At 35.6% G+C, this 18387-nt stretch overlaps 1 protein-coding gene across 1 annotated transcript in view; it reads right to left on the bottom strand.

The window, feature by feature from the left end:
• Positions 1-18387, bottom strand: part of LOC105626281 (amyloid beta A4 precursor protein-binding family B member 2-like) — a 133334-nt gene that overhangs the window by 59782 nt on the left and 55165 nt on the right. Inside the window, exon 2 of the mRNA XM_012207584.1 lies at positions 48-357. Within this exon, the coding sequence (XP_012062974.1) occupies positions 48-357 (310 nt within the window). The remainder of the gene's footprint in view (positions 1-47; positions 358-18387) is intronic.

Below are 18387 nucleotides of genomic sequence, written 5' to 3' on the forward strand. Positions count from 1 at the left end.
GAGAGAGAGAGAGAGGAAGCAAACGTGACAGAGCTAATGATACTCACCCTAGGTTATGGTTGTCCGTGTTGTCGGGAGCGTCGTCCGTCACGGAATCCTGCGTCAGGGGGCCCTGGGTGACATCCACCCCCATACTGCCCAGATCCAATGTGGCGTAGGTTCTGCGTGCTTGCACCCTCGTTCCACCACCTCCCCCGCCGCCGCCAGTCACCTCGCCACTTCTACCACCGCCACCGACCAATTCCTGATACAATTCGTCGTACAGAGAACTACCGTTTTCATTGCTGTTCAGAGCATCATCCAACCGAGCTGGATCTAGGTGATAGTTGGGATTTTCGAAGGAAAGGAGGCCGTTTTCTGAAAACAGAGCAACACGCATGCATGTTTTATTATTTTTATATGTGCCTGCTTAACTGCTACATATACAAAGTGAAACGATCGAAGATCATTATCAATGCAAAACAACCCCGTTATATCGACGGAAATTATTCAGAAATTTTCAAAGCAATTTTTACGATAATCCTCATCGATCACGCAAATCGAGCGTAGAAATGAAACATAAAACGACGAAACGAATAATCAAAAAAGAATAAATATTACAGTTTTTAAAAGTCCCTATTGTAGCGGTTTATTTGAAAAGAGTTACAAAAGAACATCTCTGTGGCGAGATATTTTGAAGTTTTAAAGCACAACAAAAAAATTGAAAACTGTTTTACATATAAGGTATAAGGGATTTTATCCCTCAAAAACTGTTTATTGACCCAACTGATATTTTCTAAATTTATATATTTACGTAATCTATATGTATACAAAGTTTCATTAAAATTAAAATTAACACTTCGAGAGATTTATTGTTAGAAGCAATTGTCGTGCAATCATCGTAGAAAATTAGGCATCGATTTTGAGAGTTACGCATGCGTAGCTATTCGCCGTTCTCTCGCTAACGTGACTGCAGGTGGTAATAAGGTGAGCCCCGTTTTCTCGAGGAGTATTACTTCGCAGAAATCTTGTACGGCCTCATTATTTCGCGTGGCGTGCGGCGCCTCGCCACAACTATGCGCGGTTTCGCGGCTTTAAATACCAACAGATAACGAACGGCTCAAAGGTCAAGGCTCCAAGTTATGGCAGACCATGATAGCAGATGCGATCGACCGCAGCTGTCGGGATATGCATAGGACGTCGCCAAAGGTCGCCCGATACACGGTATTGTGATACACGATCGACCATCTCCAATATCGGAGTAAACGCGTCTCACTATTTTAACATTTTAAAACGGAATCCGATGAATCAGATGTATTTCACGTCGTAGAATCGAATTTCCGATATAGGAAAGAACGTAAGCGTTAAGAAATTGAGAGCCGCTTGTCTGACAAAGGCACATGACAAATGTCTGAAGTTCAGCTGTGCTTTTTACGAAAAACGAGAAATCGAATACCGAGTCAAAATCCAATTTAAGTTTGTGCTAATCTATTGCGACGATGATTATGGTAACAAAGCTTGTTCATCGAAGGAGAGATATTATCTGGCAGCAGAGAATAATGGCACGAGCGTTAAGCTTTGAGCTCGCATGGGATAGATAGCTAAGTTAAATACTGCAGTCGCGGTTATGCGATATTCTGACTATCTTCGCGGTAACTCGCATGGAATACTAATAAAATTTATTCAGCGTGGTTAATATACAGCTCGTCCATTAATATACAGCTCTCGGTCGCGGGAATTTATATTGCATGATTATTATAATTGCTCACATACATGTCTATTTGGTAGAATTATCGATACAGTAAAAAATCCACAAATAGCTTTTCAATGAATACTAATAAAACACATTTCGTGTGCAGAATCTTTAATTTCAGTAACATTTTTTTCGAAAGCCATTCTTTTACAGAAAAGATGGTATCTAAATATTTAGCTAGACACAGATAAAAAAAAATAATTTTATTGGACCATCAAAATAATTCTGTACTGCACTCAAACTGATTGCTAGAATGTCAAAACTTTTTACAGCATTACCCAACTTTTTACTGCTTCCATAGAGAAAGGACTTGCTAGAAAAAAAGGTTTTGCTAAAATATCTAAAAATTTAGTTAAATTTGAAAATAATTTTGTTGAACATCATGAAAATAATTATGTAGGTAGCTCAAATTGGTTGCTACAATGTCAAAACTTTTGCAGCATCGCTCATCATGCTTGAGATTTTTACATAATTATTTTGATAGTTCAACAATTACTTTCAAATCTGTGTCTACACGGAAAAAAATTATTCTTAAATTGACAATAATATATTATATAAGCAAAAATATTGTAATCTTGTTTTAAACTTCATTTGATTGAATTTGTGTTGATGCAAATATTACTTTGCACTCAGTTCAAGATTTAGAATGGATATAAATCATCGATTAATTCAATATTTTTGCTAATATTAGGTGTAGTAAAAAGAAATCCATTTTTCCATTCAATTTCGTGCAAAAATAATGGATTTCTTTTTACTACACCTAATATATGAGAATATTAGTTTTAAGATAGAAGAGAACATTAGTTTTAATTTTTTCTGTGTAACTAAATTTTTAGTTACTTCAGTAAAATCCTTTTTGTGTTAATAGTTTATTTATCAAAGCTTGTTTACGTGCAAGTATTCAAGCAATTTCTTTCTGCGAAATGATTTATGGATCCGCCCGATCGATGTCTCGCTCTCGCTACTCACTGATCATCCTGAGAAAGACGACAATGGTGATAACAACGTTGTACAGGAACCGACAAAACGAGTCCATGCTGGTCTGATGGCTGTCATATTGGCGGAAAAACTCGGCCCGATACTCCGTGATACTCTCGCAAAATAATCAGCTAGAGTCGGCTTATCGACGCGCTATATCGGCGAGCGCGTGAGCAAAGAGCTCCAAATTGAATCTCTCTCCTTGGCTTTCTTTGTTCCTTCTTTCTTTCTTTTCTTCCATCCGCAATATTCCTATCTAGTCTACGTCTATTTGTCTCGCTCGCGCCATCCGTTATTGATTCGATCACTGCGCATCGTGAAGACTAAAATTCTCGGTTTTCAAAAGGAGCTTCTTTTTGCTCAAAATGACTCGCAGCACGAAACTGATAGGTCGAATAAAAAATACTGCAATGTTTCGTCCTATTTCAAACTCCCAATTTTGTACCTGAGAAATGGAAGAATTTCCAAAAAATAATTTAAAAAAATAATTATATTTTTTAAAATAAAATATAAATACACCATAATTTTAAGCTTGTTTGTTCACATTTCAGATAGAAAATACTACGGCTTGGAAAAAGAAGAACGTAACTATAAAATCGCAGATAGATACGCCAAATGTGAATTTGCGGATGTTCATTCAGTCCGCGTTCGCTCGGTATCGTCAATAAACACCATAGTTTCGCGTTTATGGTAGACACGGTCGCGACGTAAATACCAATCACGAATCTGCGATTCGAGAAGCGAACGGGCAATGAACTCTCATCATTCGCATCGGATACGTTTCATTCAAATAACGTTCGCACACACGTAACGATCTTCCTTTTTACTTTTTTCGAGAGTCGGGTTAGCGTATGGTCACAAAAAAAGCCTATTAACTTGTTGCACATGAAACTAAATGAGTTACGCGTTGAAAAATACGAATTTTCTTCGTGGGAGTTAATAATGTCGAAAAAAGTGGAATTTAACTGATCACTTAATTTAATAGATTAATTGATGCCACTCGTTTTGTTCACAATAAAGTGGCGAAAGGTGTCTCCTCGCTGATCGATCAAAGTTAGAATTAATGGCCTTGTTACTTTGAATTTTTCTTTATTCGATAACAAAAGATAAAGAACAAGCATTACTAACGTGGTCTTTCGTGAAGAGTTAATTAGTTGATTAAAGAATAAAAGAATATTTTTTAATTAAATATCTATTATTTAATTTTCGAAAATAGCAATTGTATAGTTTGTGTAATTTATGCAATGCTATAAATTTGTTTATTTGTTGAATGCCACAAAGTTCGGGAGAGCCTTTTCACAATATATTAAAAGACTGTTTAATTAAATAATTAATTTATGACCCGTGATGCTCCAACCGCACTGATAATTGCAGTAATTAATAAAAGAATGCTTTATAAAATTTGTTACAAGCGGAACAACTGTACATGCGAAACAAATCAAACTGAAAATTTAATTGTACGTACAATATTCTATGAGCTCCTATCATTTTAACAATTCATTTATAAAACAAAATGTACACATTGTGCACAAGTTAAACAGAACTGAAAGTTTAATGTACGTACAATATTCTATACGTTCCTATCACTTAAACAATTCGTTTATAAAAAAACATAAAATTATTTTTGTAAGTTTTTACACAAATTATCTGCGTTACATTTAAAAATATTCTCACATAAAACTTCATTTTTTATTGTATCAATTTATAAAAAATATCGTACTTTTTACATACACTATGACTTTTGCCAGCAAATCCAATTAAACCAGAATCCAATTAAACTTCTATTTTTACAAAAACCGATATGCATTTTTAAAAAAATTCGTTAGCGTTTGACAAGATTTGTAATTTGTGAAAAATTTAAAAGGAAATGCGTAATGAGACGAAATCGAAGAAAAAGATCAAATGAATGAAATGAATGAAATGAATGAAAGGGTAACTCGGAGCTAACAAATTGTCTAGCAACGACATTCTGTCACGTGTACTCGTTATAGATATGAGCGAGTGCGGCCGACGACTGCACTCCACTGAATGCATCTCGTTATTTTGTCGTGTGAAAATCCTGGCACGCGAAGGGTGGAACTGCGGGGAGATTGAACGGCGGGATGTGTTTTAAAGTTCGAGAGCACGTCCGATGTGCAAGAGGAACTGAGCGAAAAGTATTAAGGCGACTGGTGAAGGAAGACTCTGAAAAATACTCTACGTGCTCGTTAAAATCCCATCTTAAAAAATCTCTCACGTGGCGCGACCAGACGCGCGTTTTGTCTGAAAACGGCGAAAAAAAAAGATGAAAATAAAAATTAGCTGCTTGGACGTGTTTAACAAATTATGTAACGTAAGAAAAACATTTTGGAAAATATTTTTAAACTTTATCACTTGACAGCCTATCTTTGAAATGTGTTTTAAAATCGTATTATTAGTGATTTTATGGATATAAAATAAAAAGAGAATAAAAGAGAATAAAAGCTATCTATTATTCGGGCTTTCAATTTTCAATGTTGTTAATTAAATACGAATAATTTTTATTTCATAAAAAAAAACAGTAACGTAATGCATGTTAACATGTAGCACGTAAAAATATTCTCGAATATTTTGCAGTAATCCTGTACACTGAAAATCCAAATTATACATGTGTTGTGAAAAATAGAACGTAAATTGTATGAATGTCAGACTTTTACATGCATTTTTCATCTTAAAATTTGCATATTTCCAAGCTTGAGCGAAAAAATGGAGAATTAACGAATCAACGAAAAGATAGTTTGCTAACGAATCGACTACGAAGAGAATGAGAAATTCGCAAGCTACCTGTTATAGAGCGACAGCGTAACGTTTGCAGGCGTTGTTCCGCGAACATGTCTCGTTATTTCGCGTGGAATGAAGCAGTTTAAAGTTTGAACGCCTGTTGGGATCGCGGAAAGGGCTATGCGAACGAGACAATTAAGAGCAGCAAGGATAACGCAGAAATGCGGACGGCGTTCGAAGTTGTTTCACGGGACGTTCCGGAATTCATTCGTTAGGACGAATTTCATCATGTTTGTGGATTTTATTTCATAAACTCAGTTACGAATTTTGCGAAATGAAAATGGAAAATTTTATATGGCAAATAAAATATGTGCAATAATAATCGTGTTATTGGTATGCGATAATAAAATTTAATGTTCGGAAGATATTGTATCGTTGATATTGCTATATAATAATTATTATATCTAATTATTATATCTAAATAATTATTAATTATCTAATTAAAAATATTATTATTAGATATTATCTAAGTAAGAATAATAATTATAATTTATAAATAAGTTAAGTGTTACTTAGATCCGGCAGAGAAAAGATTAAACCGACTTTTGAAAGGAACTGAACCAAATCGGTACAGATGCGCGGGGCGACAAATTGGCTGCGGGCAAAACTGCTCACGTTCCAATTCGCGGTGCTCCGAGCAAAAGTACGCAGTTGCAGTTGCATACTTTGGGATGCGTTCCGTTATTTCATCGCCCCGAAGGAACTCGCACACACAGACCGACCGAAAAGTGGGCTGCTGTGGAAAGTTTTAAAGTTTGGACACGCTTTCTCGAATAGACGGGGGGGGGGGGGAAGGAGAGAGGTCGTACGGCCCGGAAACGAGCAAGGGTGAAAGAAGAAGAAGAAGGTGGATGAAGAAAAGTGCTGTAAGCAAGAAAGGCAAGAAATAGAAAAAGAGGGAGAGTGGAGGCAGGAGGGGAAGGGTAAAAAGCTCTGTCACCGCCCTCGATGAGTCACCCTATCGATTGCTCGAGTGAGTGTAGGTAAAGCTGACGGAGGTGAGGGTGGGTTTTTACCGTGTGCCTTTCTTCTAGCTGTTGGCGTCCTTACGTAAGTCCTTCCTACGGAATATTAAGTTTCATAGACGCGGAACAACCGACCTCCATTTCTCCCTTCGTTTCGCGAATGAAGGGCGCGTGCCGGTCAAATAACGGCAAAGTTCGATCGGTGAAACCGATCGTTTGTTATCCTGCCACTTTCATTTTAAGAACATTTTCTTTTCATGACTGAATTCTATGAGTGCGCTCGAAATAAATGATGTTACTAATAGTAATCACGAATACTAAATAAAATTATTCACTTTTCTAAAAGACGGAGATATTAATACAATAGAATCTTATATGTGACATGTATATAATTAATATATAATAATAAAGCAATAACCTAGAGAAAAAGATATTATTTTAGATTACATTATCAACTAAATATGAAAGTGGATGGCGCATTGCAGTAAAAGGTGGTTGCGGAAATAAGATGATTCCTACACTCGGGCTCTTATCGCGAAATTCAACGGTTAATCGATTTCTCCAGTGTGCGATTATGCGAAGAGCAGAAGCTGAAGTTCCTCACTTTATCCCACTGCGCAGCACTGCCCCCCATAACAATGAAGTTACGGACTTAAATGTCTCTCGCATGGGAAACCATGGAGAATGGGGTGCGAAGAACCAAGTGCCGCGTCTCGTTATAGCAAAAAAAGGCCGCGGCAATTCTGAACGCGGTCGTTAAGCTTAACGACGTGCACAAGATGGCGGCAAGGGTGGCGGGACGATAAGGTCAAGATTTTTCGGCTCGCGTTCTACGGCAACGATCTCTTATTCACGTTGCAACCTCATTTCGCTATTCCACGCGAGCGTATTTCAAGAAAATTACCCGCGTTCAATCAACAACATTGAAAGCCCAAATAATAGATAGCTTTTATTCTCTTTTATTCTTTTCTCATTTTATATTCACAAAGTCACGAATAATTGCTACATATTTAATACACATTTATAATGTAACTTAAGTTACATTATAAATATGTGTTAAATAAGTGATTTTATATGCAAATGCACTATCATTTACACATAAAATCACTCGCTGAATAAAAATCTATTAAAAATCATTATTTGTAGTTACAATTTTAATGGATAAAATAAAAATAAAAATGAAATGTTTCAAAGTTGTATGCATTTTTCCTTTACTCCCTTTTATGTAAAAATTTAAATACTTGTTAAAATCATATTTTATCATGTTCTACTTGCAAACATTAAGGGAAACATAATGGGAATTATCAAGTAATGCGTTTAGATTTTCTATTTGCAAGTAATAGCATATTTTAGATAAAACGTGGCATAATTCTATAATCTACCCTAATTTGGGTTGGATCTGCCATGAGTAGACGATGACCGTTCGATGTTATCGAGAGAAGTGGATAACAATGAGTGTACGAAGGGGTTACGACCGACCAAGGAGAGCCGGTTAGATCTCCGTGGGGATTGATATGGCGCGGCTAATAGCATTTAGGGGTTGCGTGCGGCGCCGCACGTGAATGGCGCCGGTACGTCTAAGCGCCTCGACGCCGAGTATATTTTCCGGGTAGATATACGTACGTCACGATCGTTGAAAGAATTGCTGAATAAAACCAAACAAAGAAAAAACTCGCAGCTATACACTTTTCGGAGAAGCCAATCTAGGTTGCTAAGATTGGCTTCCCCTTTTTCACTATTTTTTTAAGTGGAAAATGATTGCTTGTTAAATTAAAAAAAATCTTTTACATAGATAAAATATCTTTTATGTGGTACAAATGGAGCGCTACGAACTTTTGTTCAATCCAATATTTTCTTTGTGTCTCATCGACTTTCGTGTAATTATTTCAGAGAAATTTCGAGAAATATAACAAACGTTGTTTAGCGAGCTCGCATTTAACTTAGTTCTTTGTGATCTTTGTGCATCGAGCGACTCGCGTTTATCTTTTCTATATTGTAACATGTTGAACATTTAGCATTTAAACATACTGAAAGAGCAGTTTTGCTGAAAAATCTAAAAATTTTACTAGACACAGATCTGAAAATAATTTTATTAATCGCTGGACTATCAAAATAATTTTGCAGGAATCTTAAGCATGATGAGCAATACTGCAAAATGTTTTGATATTCTAGCAAATAATGTCGTCCTACTTAATTATTTTTTAGATCCGTATTTCTAGCTAAATTTTTAGATTTTTCAGCAAAATTGCTCTTTTAATTCATTTAACGTTTCTTCGCTGAGAAGTGTAATAAAAATATTTCTAAGAATAATTTAGAAATAGATCATTTAGGAATAAAGCAATACATCGTTTCTTTTATGGCCACAATGCAAGAAGATACAAAGAAATCCCTACGATGACAAAGTATCCTGTTCCAGCCAATTTTCACTCATAAAGATCACTTGATAATATGACAAAATCGAAATTTCTATAATGCAACCCCATAACGTAGGGAGGATTTTATCGACAGAAATAACACAGACAAGTTTTATTATTCGAATGCAATGTGACATTTTGATGGCGCTTATACAATGCGCGAGCAACAATAAAATCTCAGTGGTAAACGACCGAATCGGTCGACCAACTGCAGCGCGCGTCTGACTAGTCCATTTTCACTTTAACGTGGAGCTTTGTACCGGAATGATGTCGCGGCATTTAAAGTGTCAATCCATGCTTCATGACACGTGTAAAGATGATATAAACAATGAATATGAATAAATGTTCATTCAAATCGGAGTAGAAGCAGTTGTCGTTTTTATCTTTAGCCTCTTTCCGTCGAAAATGTTTCACTGCTTGAGTGTTTGCTCCAGTGATTCTAAGGCTCGATTCAAATGTAAAATTAACTTTAATCTCGATTCAATTTACTCTTTACCTTTGTAACTCTAAGAATTAGAAAAAGATAATCAGTTAATTAAATTAAAAATTGAGATTAAAGTTAATCTTATATTTATAGAATCGGGATTTAGTAATTTCAGTTGATGATTGAAAGAGATTTAATGCGTTGATGGGGAATTTTAGATATAAATATATTAAATATAGCTATTTCAAATAAAAAGAGAAAAATCTTCTAACAAATATAAAAATATAGAATTCTAAATATAGATCTTCTAAAAACAAAATATAAATAAGATATTTTAAATAAAATTACACAAAAACACTTAAGGATTTAATTTAAAAATATATGACATTATATCACTCAATTACAATATTAATTTTAGTTAGTGGCACTTTAAGAAAATTAAATTTAATATCAATGCATCGGTTAGCTTATTGTACGAGCAGTAATACTGCAGAGTTTTCTACAAAGCATTGCAGTATTCACATCAAAAATTTTAATTTAATTAGCTACTGGTTCGTTACATATTTAAAACGTATTTCCTGGCGACAGAAAGAGTGTTCTATTTTTCAGCTCGTTTCGTCGAGGTGTTACAACGAGGTAGCTGCTTCGCTCATTGCCATTTGCTGATGCAATGGGTGATTTAATTAAAAGTGAGAACATCAGTATAACAACGCTTTCATGGAATGATACATCTATCGTAAGCAGATAGAAAGACGACGAAAAAGGGATTTAAATGATGAGAGAATTTCAAATATCAAATAAATTTTCATTTTGCGATTAATTCAGAATTAATTAAATATATTTTATCTAATTTATGTATTTACAGATAAGATCGATTTAATTAAAAGATAGAAGAATACTCTCCTTTCAAAAATATAATGATTAATTCTTTGTCTCTGACAAAATAAAATTTTTCATTGGAGACAGCTTGCTCTATTAAATCTTAACTACCTTAAGTATTTGTTGTTTTGCAGAGTTACTAAAAAATAGCATGGCGTATGAAAGTGGCCGTATAAAAGTGGATATTAAAAACTGAAACAAAAGCCGGAACTGCCTTCACAAAGTGCTGGCATAGAGCCATTCGTCACTGTCTAACAGCCCGAGTTATCGATCTGTTAGTGGCGTGTGTAGCGACACAAGCAAGATGATTCGTGTTATTATCTGTCGAGATATATGAGAAAGCTGTCCAGATAATTAATGCAAATTATGTCTTGTTAATTCTAAATAGTGCATAGTATTATAAATCTTTTAGTATTACAAATCTTTTATAAATTGCAATTCAAATAACTTTTGTTAATAATTCCTCTATTGTTATGTAAATACAACTTTTTAAATTATTTTCGATATTTTTTATATTTTCCTCGATTGAATGTAGATTTCTATAAATTTCAAGCAATTTGCTTGAGAAATCCTAGATAAAATAATGCGCTACACCATTCTCAGCGATTCTCTTCACTTACATTCGCCATAAGTGAAGTTCCGCGGCGAAGATTGTCGGGGTTCCCCCTCGATGAGCACGCAGTGTCCTCGTTAGATTCGCATTTAGATCAAAAACCGTACCACCATAATGAGCCAAGTTCGACCGTCGTTTTTTCCCATTTGGGCTCTCGCGCCGTCGCGACGCCGTCCGGGTCTGACATATGTACTCTTAATGATTCCCATGGCTGGATTCCAGCAGGCGGTAGCCTTCTCAAAAACTTCGCGAAATTCGCACAGCTGATCGTCCCGATTTAGCTGTGCCGCTTCTTTATGGAAGAAGTTGGAGGGAACATCGAATTATCCGAAAAAATAGTGGAAAAGCACATTTGTGGATGCGTTTTATTTAAAGTGTAGTTATCATAGTAGCGCAATAATTCTTCGTGATTATGTATACTTTCCTACAAAAATTATCAACACTGAATATACTATGCGCTTCCCGGCAGAGTTGGCAAGAGTTAAAGGAAACTTTACGAGCGGCGTGTAGTGTAAAAGCCGCATAAATCGCGCTACGAGAATTCCAACAAAAGTACCCTTGAATATCCATATCGCGGCTGCTCTCGCGCTTCAGGACGCAAGCCATCGATTCGAGTCTGTACAAGACGACTTATACGCTACGTGTCCCCGCGACGCTTTATTTTTCTCGCGGTGCGCGAAAAATAATGGCACCGTAATTTATTTTTATATCGAGGAACGATAAATCGCGGTTTTATGGCGACCCGTTAAGATTTTAGTACGCCCGCGAAGAAAAAGAGCGGTACGTGTCGCCGGTCAAGTCCGTGAGCTTTGTCGTTCGTGCGCATCGTGACGATTTTTCGATCGTGCCTTTTATATAGAATAGACCCCCGTAATCGATGTTGACTTAAGCTGCAGCTCGGCGGTAAAGACCGGATTTTTCTAAACGAGATGTTTCTGAATCGCTGCCCTTTCCGTATTTAGCGTATTGGTTTACATTAGATTTTTCGCATATCTCTATTATTGCCAACAGTATGTATATTATGGACTAATCTTTTCGTTATTTCTTAATCTTTACGTCGTTGGATTCAGAGTAAGAATCAAATTACTCGTGGCTCTGAATTATTTGAACCTTACTTTATGTTGACAATTTTTCACTTTTCCCATTATTTGTTTTATGGTAGACGTATCATTCCCTTACTTCACAAGTGACACAACTCAAACATGATTCTTGAGTTATTACTCTGAATAAGTTAGGTAAACATTATCCTATCAATCATCAAAAGTGAACAAATCTTTCGCAAACTACCCTAAATTTCGCTACTTAATCAGATCATTTGGATCACTGAAGAATGATTGTGTGTTTTTCAAAAGGATTTTATACTCTAAAAAAATTTGAAAAAATTCTGATATACTCTTTCAACATTTAGGAATATGATTAAACAATTACATGATCCAAAACTTTTATTCTTTTGTACATGTCCGAATTTGAAACAAAATCGGTAAAATAATTAAAAATTGAAATATCGTCTTCAAATCTCCATGTGGGTTGCAAAGAATTAACTTCATAAAAAATTGTCAAAATATATAAGGGTAACTTTTTAAAAATTATAAAAATCGTTACAATTCAAAAAGGACAATTTTTAAACGGTTGTGTAATAAATATAGCAAAAATGACAATTGATATATTAAGAATTGATTATATTAAATTGATTATATTAAGAATGTACTCCTTTTGTGAATATTTGAATAATAATTTTCTATCAAGTCGAAAAATCATTTTTTCTATTTTCTGAGAAATGATTTTTTGAGCACTTAGAAATTAAGGGAGCGATGTGTTTCAAGTAAATCTAAATTACAAATTTATTAAGATATATTAGCATACATTTACGTGCACAAGTATATAACTCAATTAAATCTTAATTATCTGCACGAGTATATACAATAACTCTATTAAATCACTCTCAATTAAATTTCTGAAAAATAAAATAAAATTACATAATCTAAATTCATCAATTACGGTTAATGCTACACAAGGCTTACAAGGGGTGATTTATTCTCGACGGTGGTTTCACTGCGGGAAAACATATTGTCGTCTAAGAACCTTATCCCGTCTTGCCGCCACTTATCCGGGTCTAGCGTTTTACGAGCGCCCGTTTCGCTCGCTGCGGTCTTGTCGTGGATATTTCTCGGTAAGGTGTTTTTGACCCTCACCACCTGCATCCCCATCAGGCGATCCACCTCCGGCTTCGTTTGTCCATTCGTCGATACTAGAGTCTCGCGCACCTTAACCCCTTAATGTCCATCGAGCAGCACGTACATCCGCTACGACGGTCTTAGAGGCATCTTTCGGTTTTACCGTGCAATCGTAAAAGCGATATTGCAACCGGTCCTGGTGAAATTTTCACCAGTCAATCCCCCGTCCCTCTACGCTTGCGACTCGACTAATCCTTTTAACTATCGGTCACTGACTTGTCCAGCCGTACGATACGACGACTTTTACCGAAACACGTAGTGTCGGAATTACATAAGATCTCTCCGTCTTTACTCTCGTTTAAATGATCTTGGACAATGGAGAATATTATTTATGAATGCGCTACTGGAGCACGTTTTGGTCCACTGTGTTGTAAATTCAATTACATGAGTAATAAAGTTTTAAGTGCTAACATTCACAAGTGTACAAGGAAAACCATTATGCATTAAAGTTCAATAATTTTACCTAGTACTCGCACCGAGTGTGGTATAATGACGACAATAAGAACGTAATATATAAGGGCATATGGACAGTTAAGACATTATAACGCCATCATATCATAAGAGAAAGGAGCGTAGTTTGATTATACGTGAAACAAGGCTTTGATCCTGTGTACGTTTGTGACGACACGTAATGACTCGTAATACCTTACAAAGTCCAAGTAATGTCATACTACTCGCTTCGACGAACGGTAATTTGAGAAAATGGCACGTAATTTCGAAATATATCGGTAAATCGCCATCTCCAAGCTTCCAAATTGCTGTTATTACAGTTAAAAAATAAATTTGATAAAGAATTATTTACATTTTTTAAGAATTTGTACGCTACGTAAAATAATAAAATAAATTCAAACCTTTAAACATTTAGTGGTTTCAGCTCATAAAAATCTGATTTATATTTTTTAAATCTGTATAACGAGATAAGAAATTTGCGGTCATTGCTGTAAGTTCATAAAGAAAGTTATTTTTAAAAGCTATCAGGACGGCTCTACTATGACACCCGGTTCCATTTTCTTTTCTTCTGCTTTTAGCCGTGGGAGAAATGGCGTAAAATGTATGGGATAGTATCGTTTAAAATCCTTTCGGAAGAGAGAGACCCAGTAAGAAGATAAAGTCTTTCCAAAAGGAACTTCCCGATTAAGGGAACGCGGATTATAAAAGTTACCTAACGGTGGAAGCCAAGCAAGAAAGCTTTCGTCGGGAGCTCCTTTTCGACGAGTTCTGGTCTACATTAAGATAAAATGTGCTCATCCTTCGCTGCGAGATAAGTCCGAAATGAATTTCGAGAAAGGAAAAAACCAGAAGAAGTTCATTTCAATGACCTAGGAGATCTATAAAAAAATAATACAAAAATATTTAATAAGATAAAATAAATAATGCGGAGGGAGAAAATTGATATTAGAGAGACAATATTGAAATCATAGTCTCGGTTTTAGATTCACACAGATCCCCTTCAGCAACCTCTTTACAAAATATGTATCTTTATCAAGCGAATATAAAATACATTCATGTCGGTGAGATTGTACCCTTTATGTTACCTTCCCCCAGCCACATACAGAAAACATATTACAAGCATATACTATGTCGAGGGCAATATCCACAAAGTATATAATTCTCTACATAAGGAGAGCAGAGAAGGTGGAAGTTATGAGGCAACAATAATTTCAGAAGGAGGATTCTTCTTTGGCTCTTCATCGTGAATTTTCCAGCCGAGCTCTGGAACAAGGACGTGAATTACACAGAGGGAAAGAGGGTAAAGAGAGGTAGGTGGAAAGAGGGGTGGAAAACGAGAGGAGACGGAATGTCGTTCTCACAATCGTTCTCCGGAAACCAGTTATAAGGAGATTTTCCGAAGCAGGCCTCGATGTTGGAAAGTTTTGCGCGATATATTAGCGGCAATAACAGTATTTCTTGCGATATTAGTTGTTGAGGCGAACAGTTGGATGATAAAATGAAAATTTTGGCAAGACAAAATTATCTGACGATGGCATGCAGTGTGCAGTTTTGCTACGGAATGCCGTTATCACAGTCGCTAATAACCATTCGTTTTCACGAGTCAAAAATAAAGCAATTTTTTAAATGGATTACATATCGACCTGTATATTTATCGTTGTTGAAAATATGCCTTGCAGTAGCTTAAATACTTCTTACGTTTCGCTCAAGCGCCTTGTTCGAACCAAATTTCCTGAGGGAATTGCGCAACATCGTGAGATACAGAGAACTGCGAATTACCGGGGAAATAGATACCGAGAAGGCGAGAAAGCGAAAAGGAGTATCGCTTGCAACCCTTTCGACGCGAATCCAACTATAAGGAGATTTCCCGAGGCAGACGTCGACGGTTGGGAGTTTTGTGCGAAACATCAACGATTATAACAGTATTTCTCGCGATATTAGCTACTAGCTGTTCTGTTCGCCCCGTCAGCCGACAAAACTTTTCATCGTTTCTCGCGATCTTTCCATCGTCCTTCCGGCCTCTCTCTCTCGTCACGTTTTCTGCGAACGTTTCTTCGGCTTCGTCTAGCTTTTAATTGATCTGCGGTTACTCGTGTCTGGTCTCCCGCCGCAAAAGCTCCGGGCTTTTGCACCAGGATGCGTGGTGGCAAATCGTCGAAACCCATGTCCGAAATGAAGTTTATTGCCCTCCACTATGGAATCATGAAAAAGCTTCTCAGACTTTTACGAGTGGATTCCCCGGAGAACGCGCCATTCTTTTAAAGAGGAGCATCGGGTTCAAGTCTAATTTTCTCATTTTCGAAAGTGTTATGAGACTGCAGAGACATAAAGAACCTGTAGTGAAATTTAATTTTCGATCATAATAAAATATAATTTCTTTTTTTTTATTATAATTTCAAAAGTCACCAACCTATATGCAATATATATTCGTTCTTTTTATTATTTTGTCATGCTTCTCTTATTAAAATTATTCAATTTATTAATTGTAATCGTATTTTATTTGCTTGTTATTTTTGTACATTGTTGTTACGTTGATTTTTTAACATTACTTTTTGTTATTTATTTTTCACCCATTTTTCGCAGCGATTTGTATTATTTCGCTATGCCATCCCGTAATTGACTCATAGCCAGACACATCGCCGTTATCTTTGGCTCAGAAAAGGAATTGTAGAAAAGCTTCGTTGGCTGTCCGCCAGTTACCAATAAGAAGCAACGAAAGTGCACAATTTTCTAACGCGAACCATGAAGCCTTTTCGTTCTGATCGATCTCTTTTAGTCGTGCGATACTGACGATACTTTTTTGTTTGCAAAAGTATGTTATGTTAAGTATTGTTTTATGGAATACGCTAGAGAAACGATATATCGTCGAAAATTCAAATCTTAAAATTAAGAGTTTCTTAAAATTCGATAAGAAAGAGAATTGTAGCATACTGTATTATTTATAATATTCATCTTATGGTAATAACATAATTCTTCTAGTTAGAATTTAATTGATTTTTATATTTAACATCCGAACACGGAAAATGTTAAGAAAAGAAAATATCCGAGAAATAATTGGATTACGTCATTAAAAAAAAACTAATAAAGTACTGATGAGAAAAGAAAAGAAATAATAATTAAAACGATAAATATTAGCGCTATAGAAATTAAAAAGAGCGCAAACTAGAGAAATAACTACGAACGAGATAACGAGTAACGAGCACCGGTGCGCTATTTCGTAGATTAGCTGAAGATTAACGTGGCGGCTGCTTCGGACGTAAGGCTCCTTAAATCACACCGTCGTTTGATACTAATCACGGCTGAATAAATAAGGAGTGTGCTTTAATCAAGACCGAATATGCGAGTAAAGTAGCGTGTATATTCTTTATCATCTCGTGGATAATTTATGAGACCTCGAACAATTAATGCATGTTATGCAACGAGTTATAAAGGACAAGTTGACCGTTGCCAACGTTTGCAACTCTGGCAATTTTGCGTGCAGAGTAAAGCCTTACCTTCAACTCCCATTGCCATCATATAGGTATAATAAATCATTACTAATGCTGCGAGTATATTTTGCGCGAATAAACGTGTATTATATATATATATATATATTTATATATCTAGGAATAAAAACCTACTAAATGATATGGAGAGAATTTTTTCTTAGGGTTTACCCTGAAAATATGATAGTGCTGGGACAACATTGTATTTCAAAGATTTTTATGTAAATTTTTCTCAATCATTAATAAAACTACAATAAAATATAAAATAGGTTTGATTAATTTTACTGAAGTGCAGGGTAAAAATCTTTAAAATATTGTACCATAACTATTATATTTTCACGATAAATTTTAAAAGAAAATTCTTTCGTATAATAATAATAAGAAATTAGACCGCAGAAATTCAATAAAAAAATTATAGAAATAATCCAATTTTCGGTCAAATCTTAATATTTAACAAGATGCAATTTTTTGCAAATATATTATTTTATAAACTGCGCACCGATAAGATTTATTGTACTTGAAATCACAAACTGAAACTGAAATTAATATCTCAAATTAGATTGATTGTCCATTTAATAGTGAAGCTAATAAGCATCTTAAAAACTCTGAATAAAAAATAAGATTCTCAAAAATCAAAAGTAAAAAAAATTCATAAGAGCAGTAGTAAGAAGGAGAAAATAATAAACTGAGGATGGCTTGAAGCAAACTAAAACATCCGATCATTTTATAATGTATATAATTAAATTGTAAATATATTTTACATTATTAGTTAACGTACCAATTAACGCGCCGTTTATTACTTTTATTTGCCGTTAAAATTAATTTTATTATTTAAAAATCTGCTGTTTTCATATTTTTAAAAGCCGTGGAGATCCCCTTATGAACAACAATAAGTAACACATGCATGAATTAACAGTGATTGCGAAATTCAGTACGATTTAATACACTCGCGCGGTTACCGCGATTCAAACAGTTGAATTTCGTACGCGTATGCATAGACATCGATATACAATACGACAAGAACAGAGTGTAAATGCGCGCGTCGAATCGCATCGCGAAACCGCGAGCCGCGCTTCCGGTGATATAATTTCCGCTCCGCGTACGCATCCAGATAAGTCGAGTATTTAATTCGCGAAACGGCGGCATGATAAAAAAAAAATCATCGAGGAAAACTGCAGCGCTGGTAGTTGTATAAGGTAGGCGAAAAAGCGCGTCGACGGCGGACAAGCAGACAAGCGCTTGTGGCGTTAACGTAACTACAAGGGTGGAATTACAAGAGGGTTAATCAACGCACGCGTACATATATACAAGCACACACATATATACAGTGGCTCGCCTGACTTTCGAGTCCAAGGATTGTAACTGCGCTCTAGCAATTCCCTGTGGACTTTATGCTCGTAGAGTCGAAAATAGA

The sequence above is a fragment of the Atta cephalotes genome, assembly GCF_000143395.1.
Source record: "Atta cephalotes unplaced genomic scaffold scaffold00005, whole genome shotgun sequence".
NCBI lineage: Eukaryota > Metazoa > Arthropoda > Insecta > Hymenoptera > Formicidae > Atta > Atta cephalotes.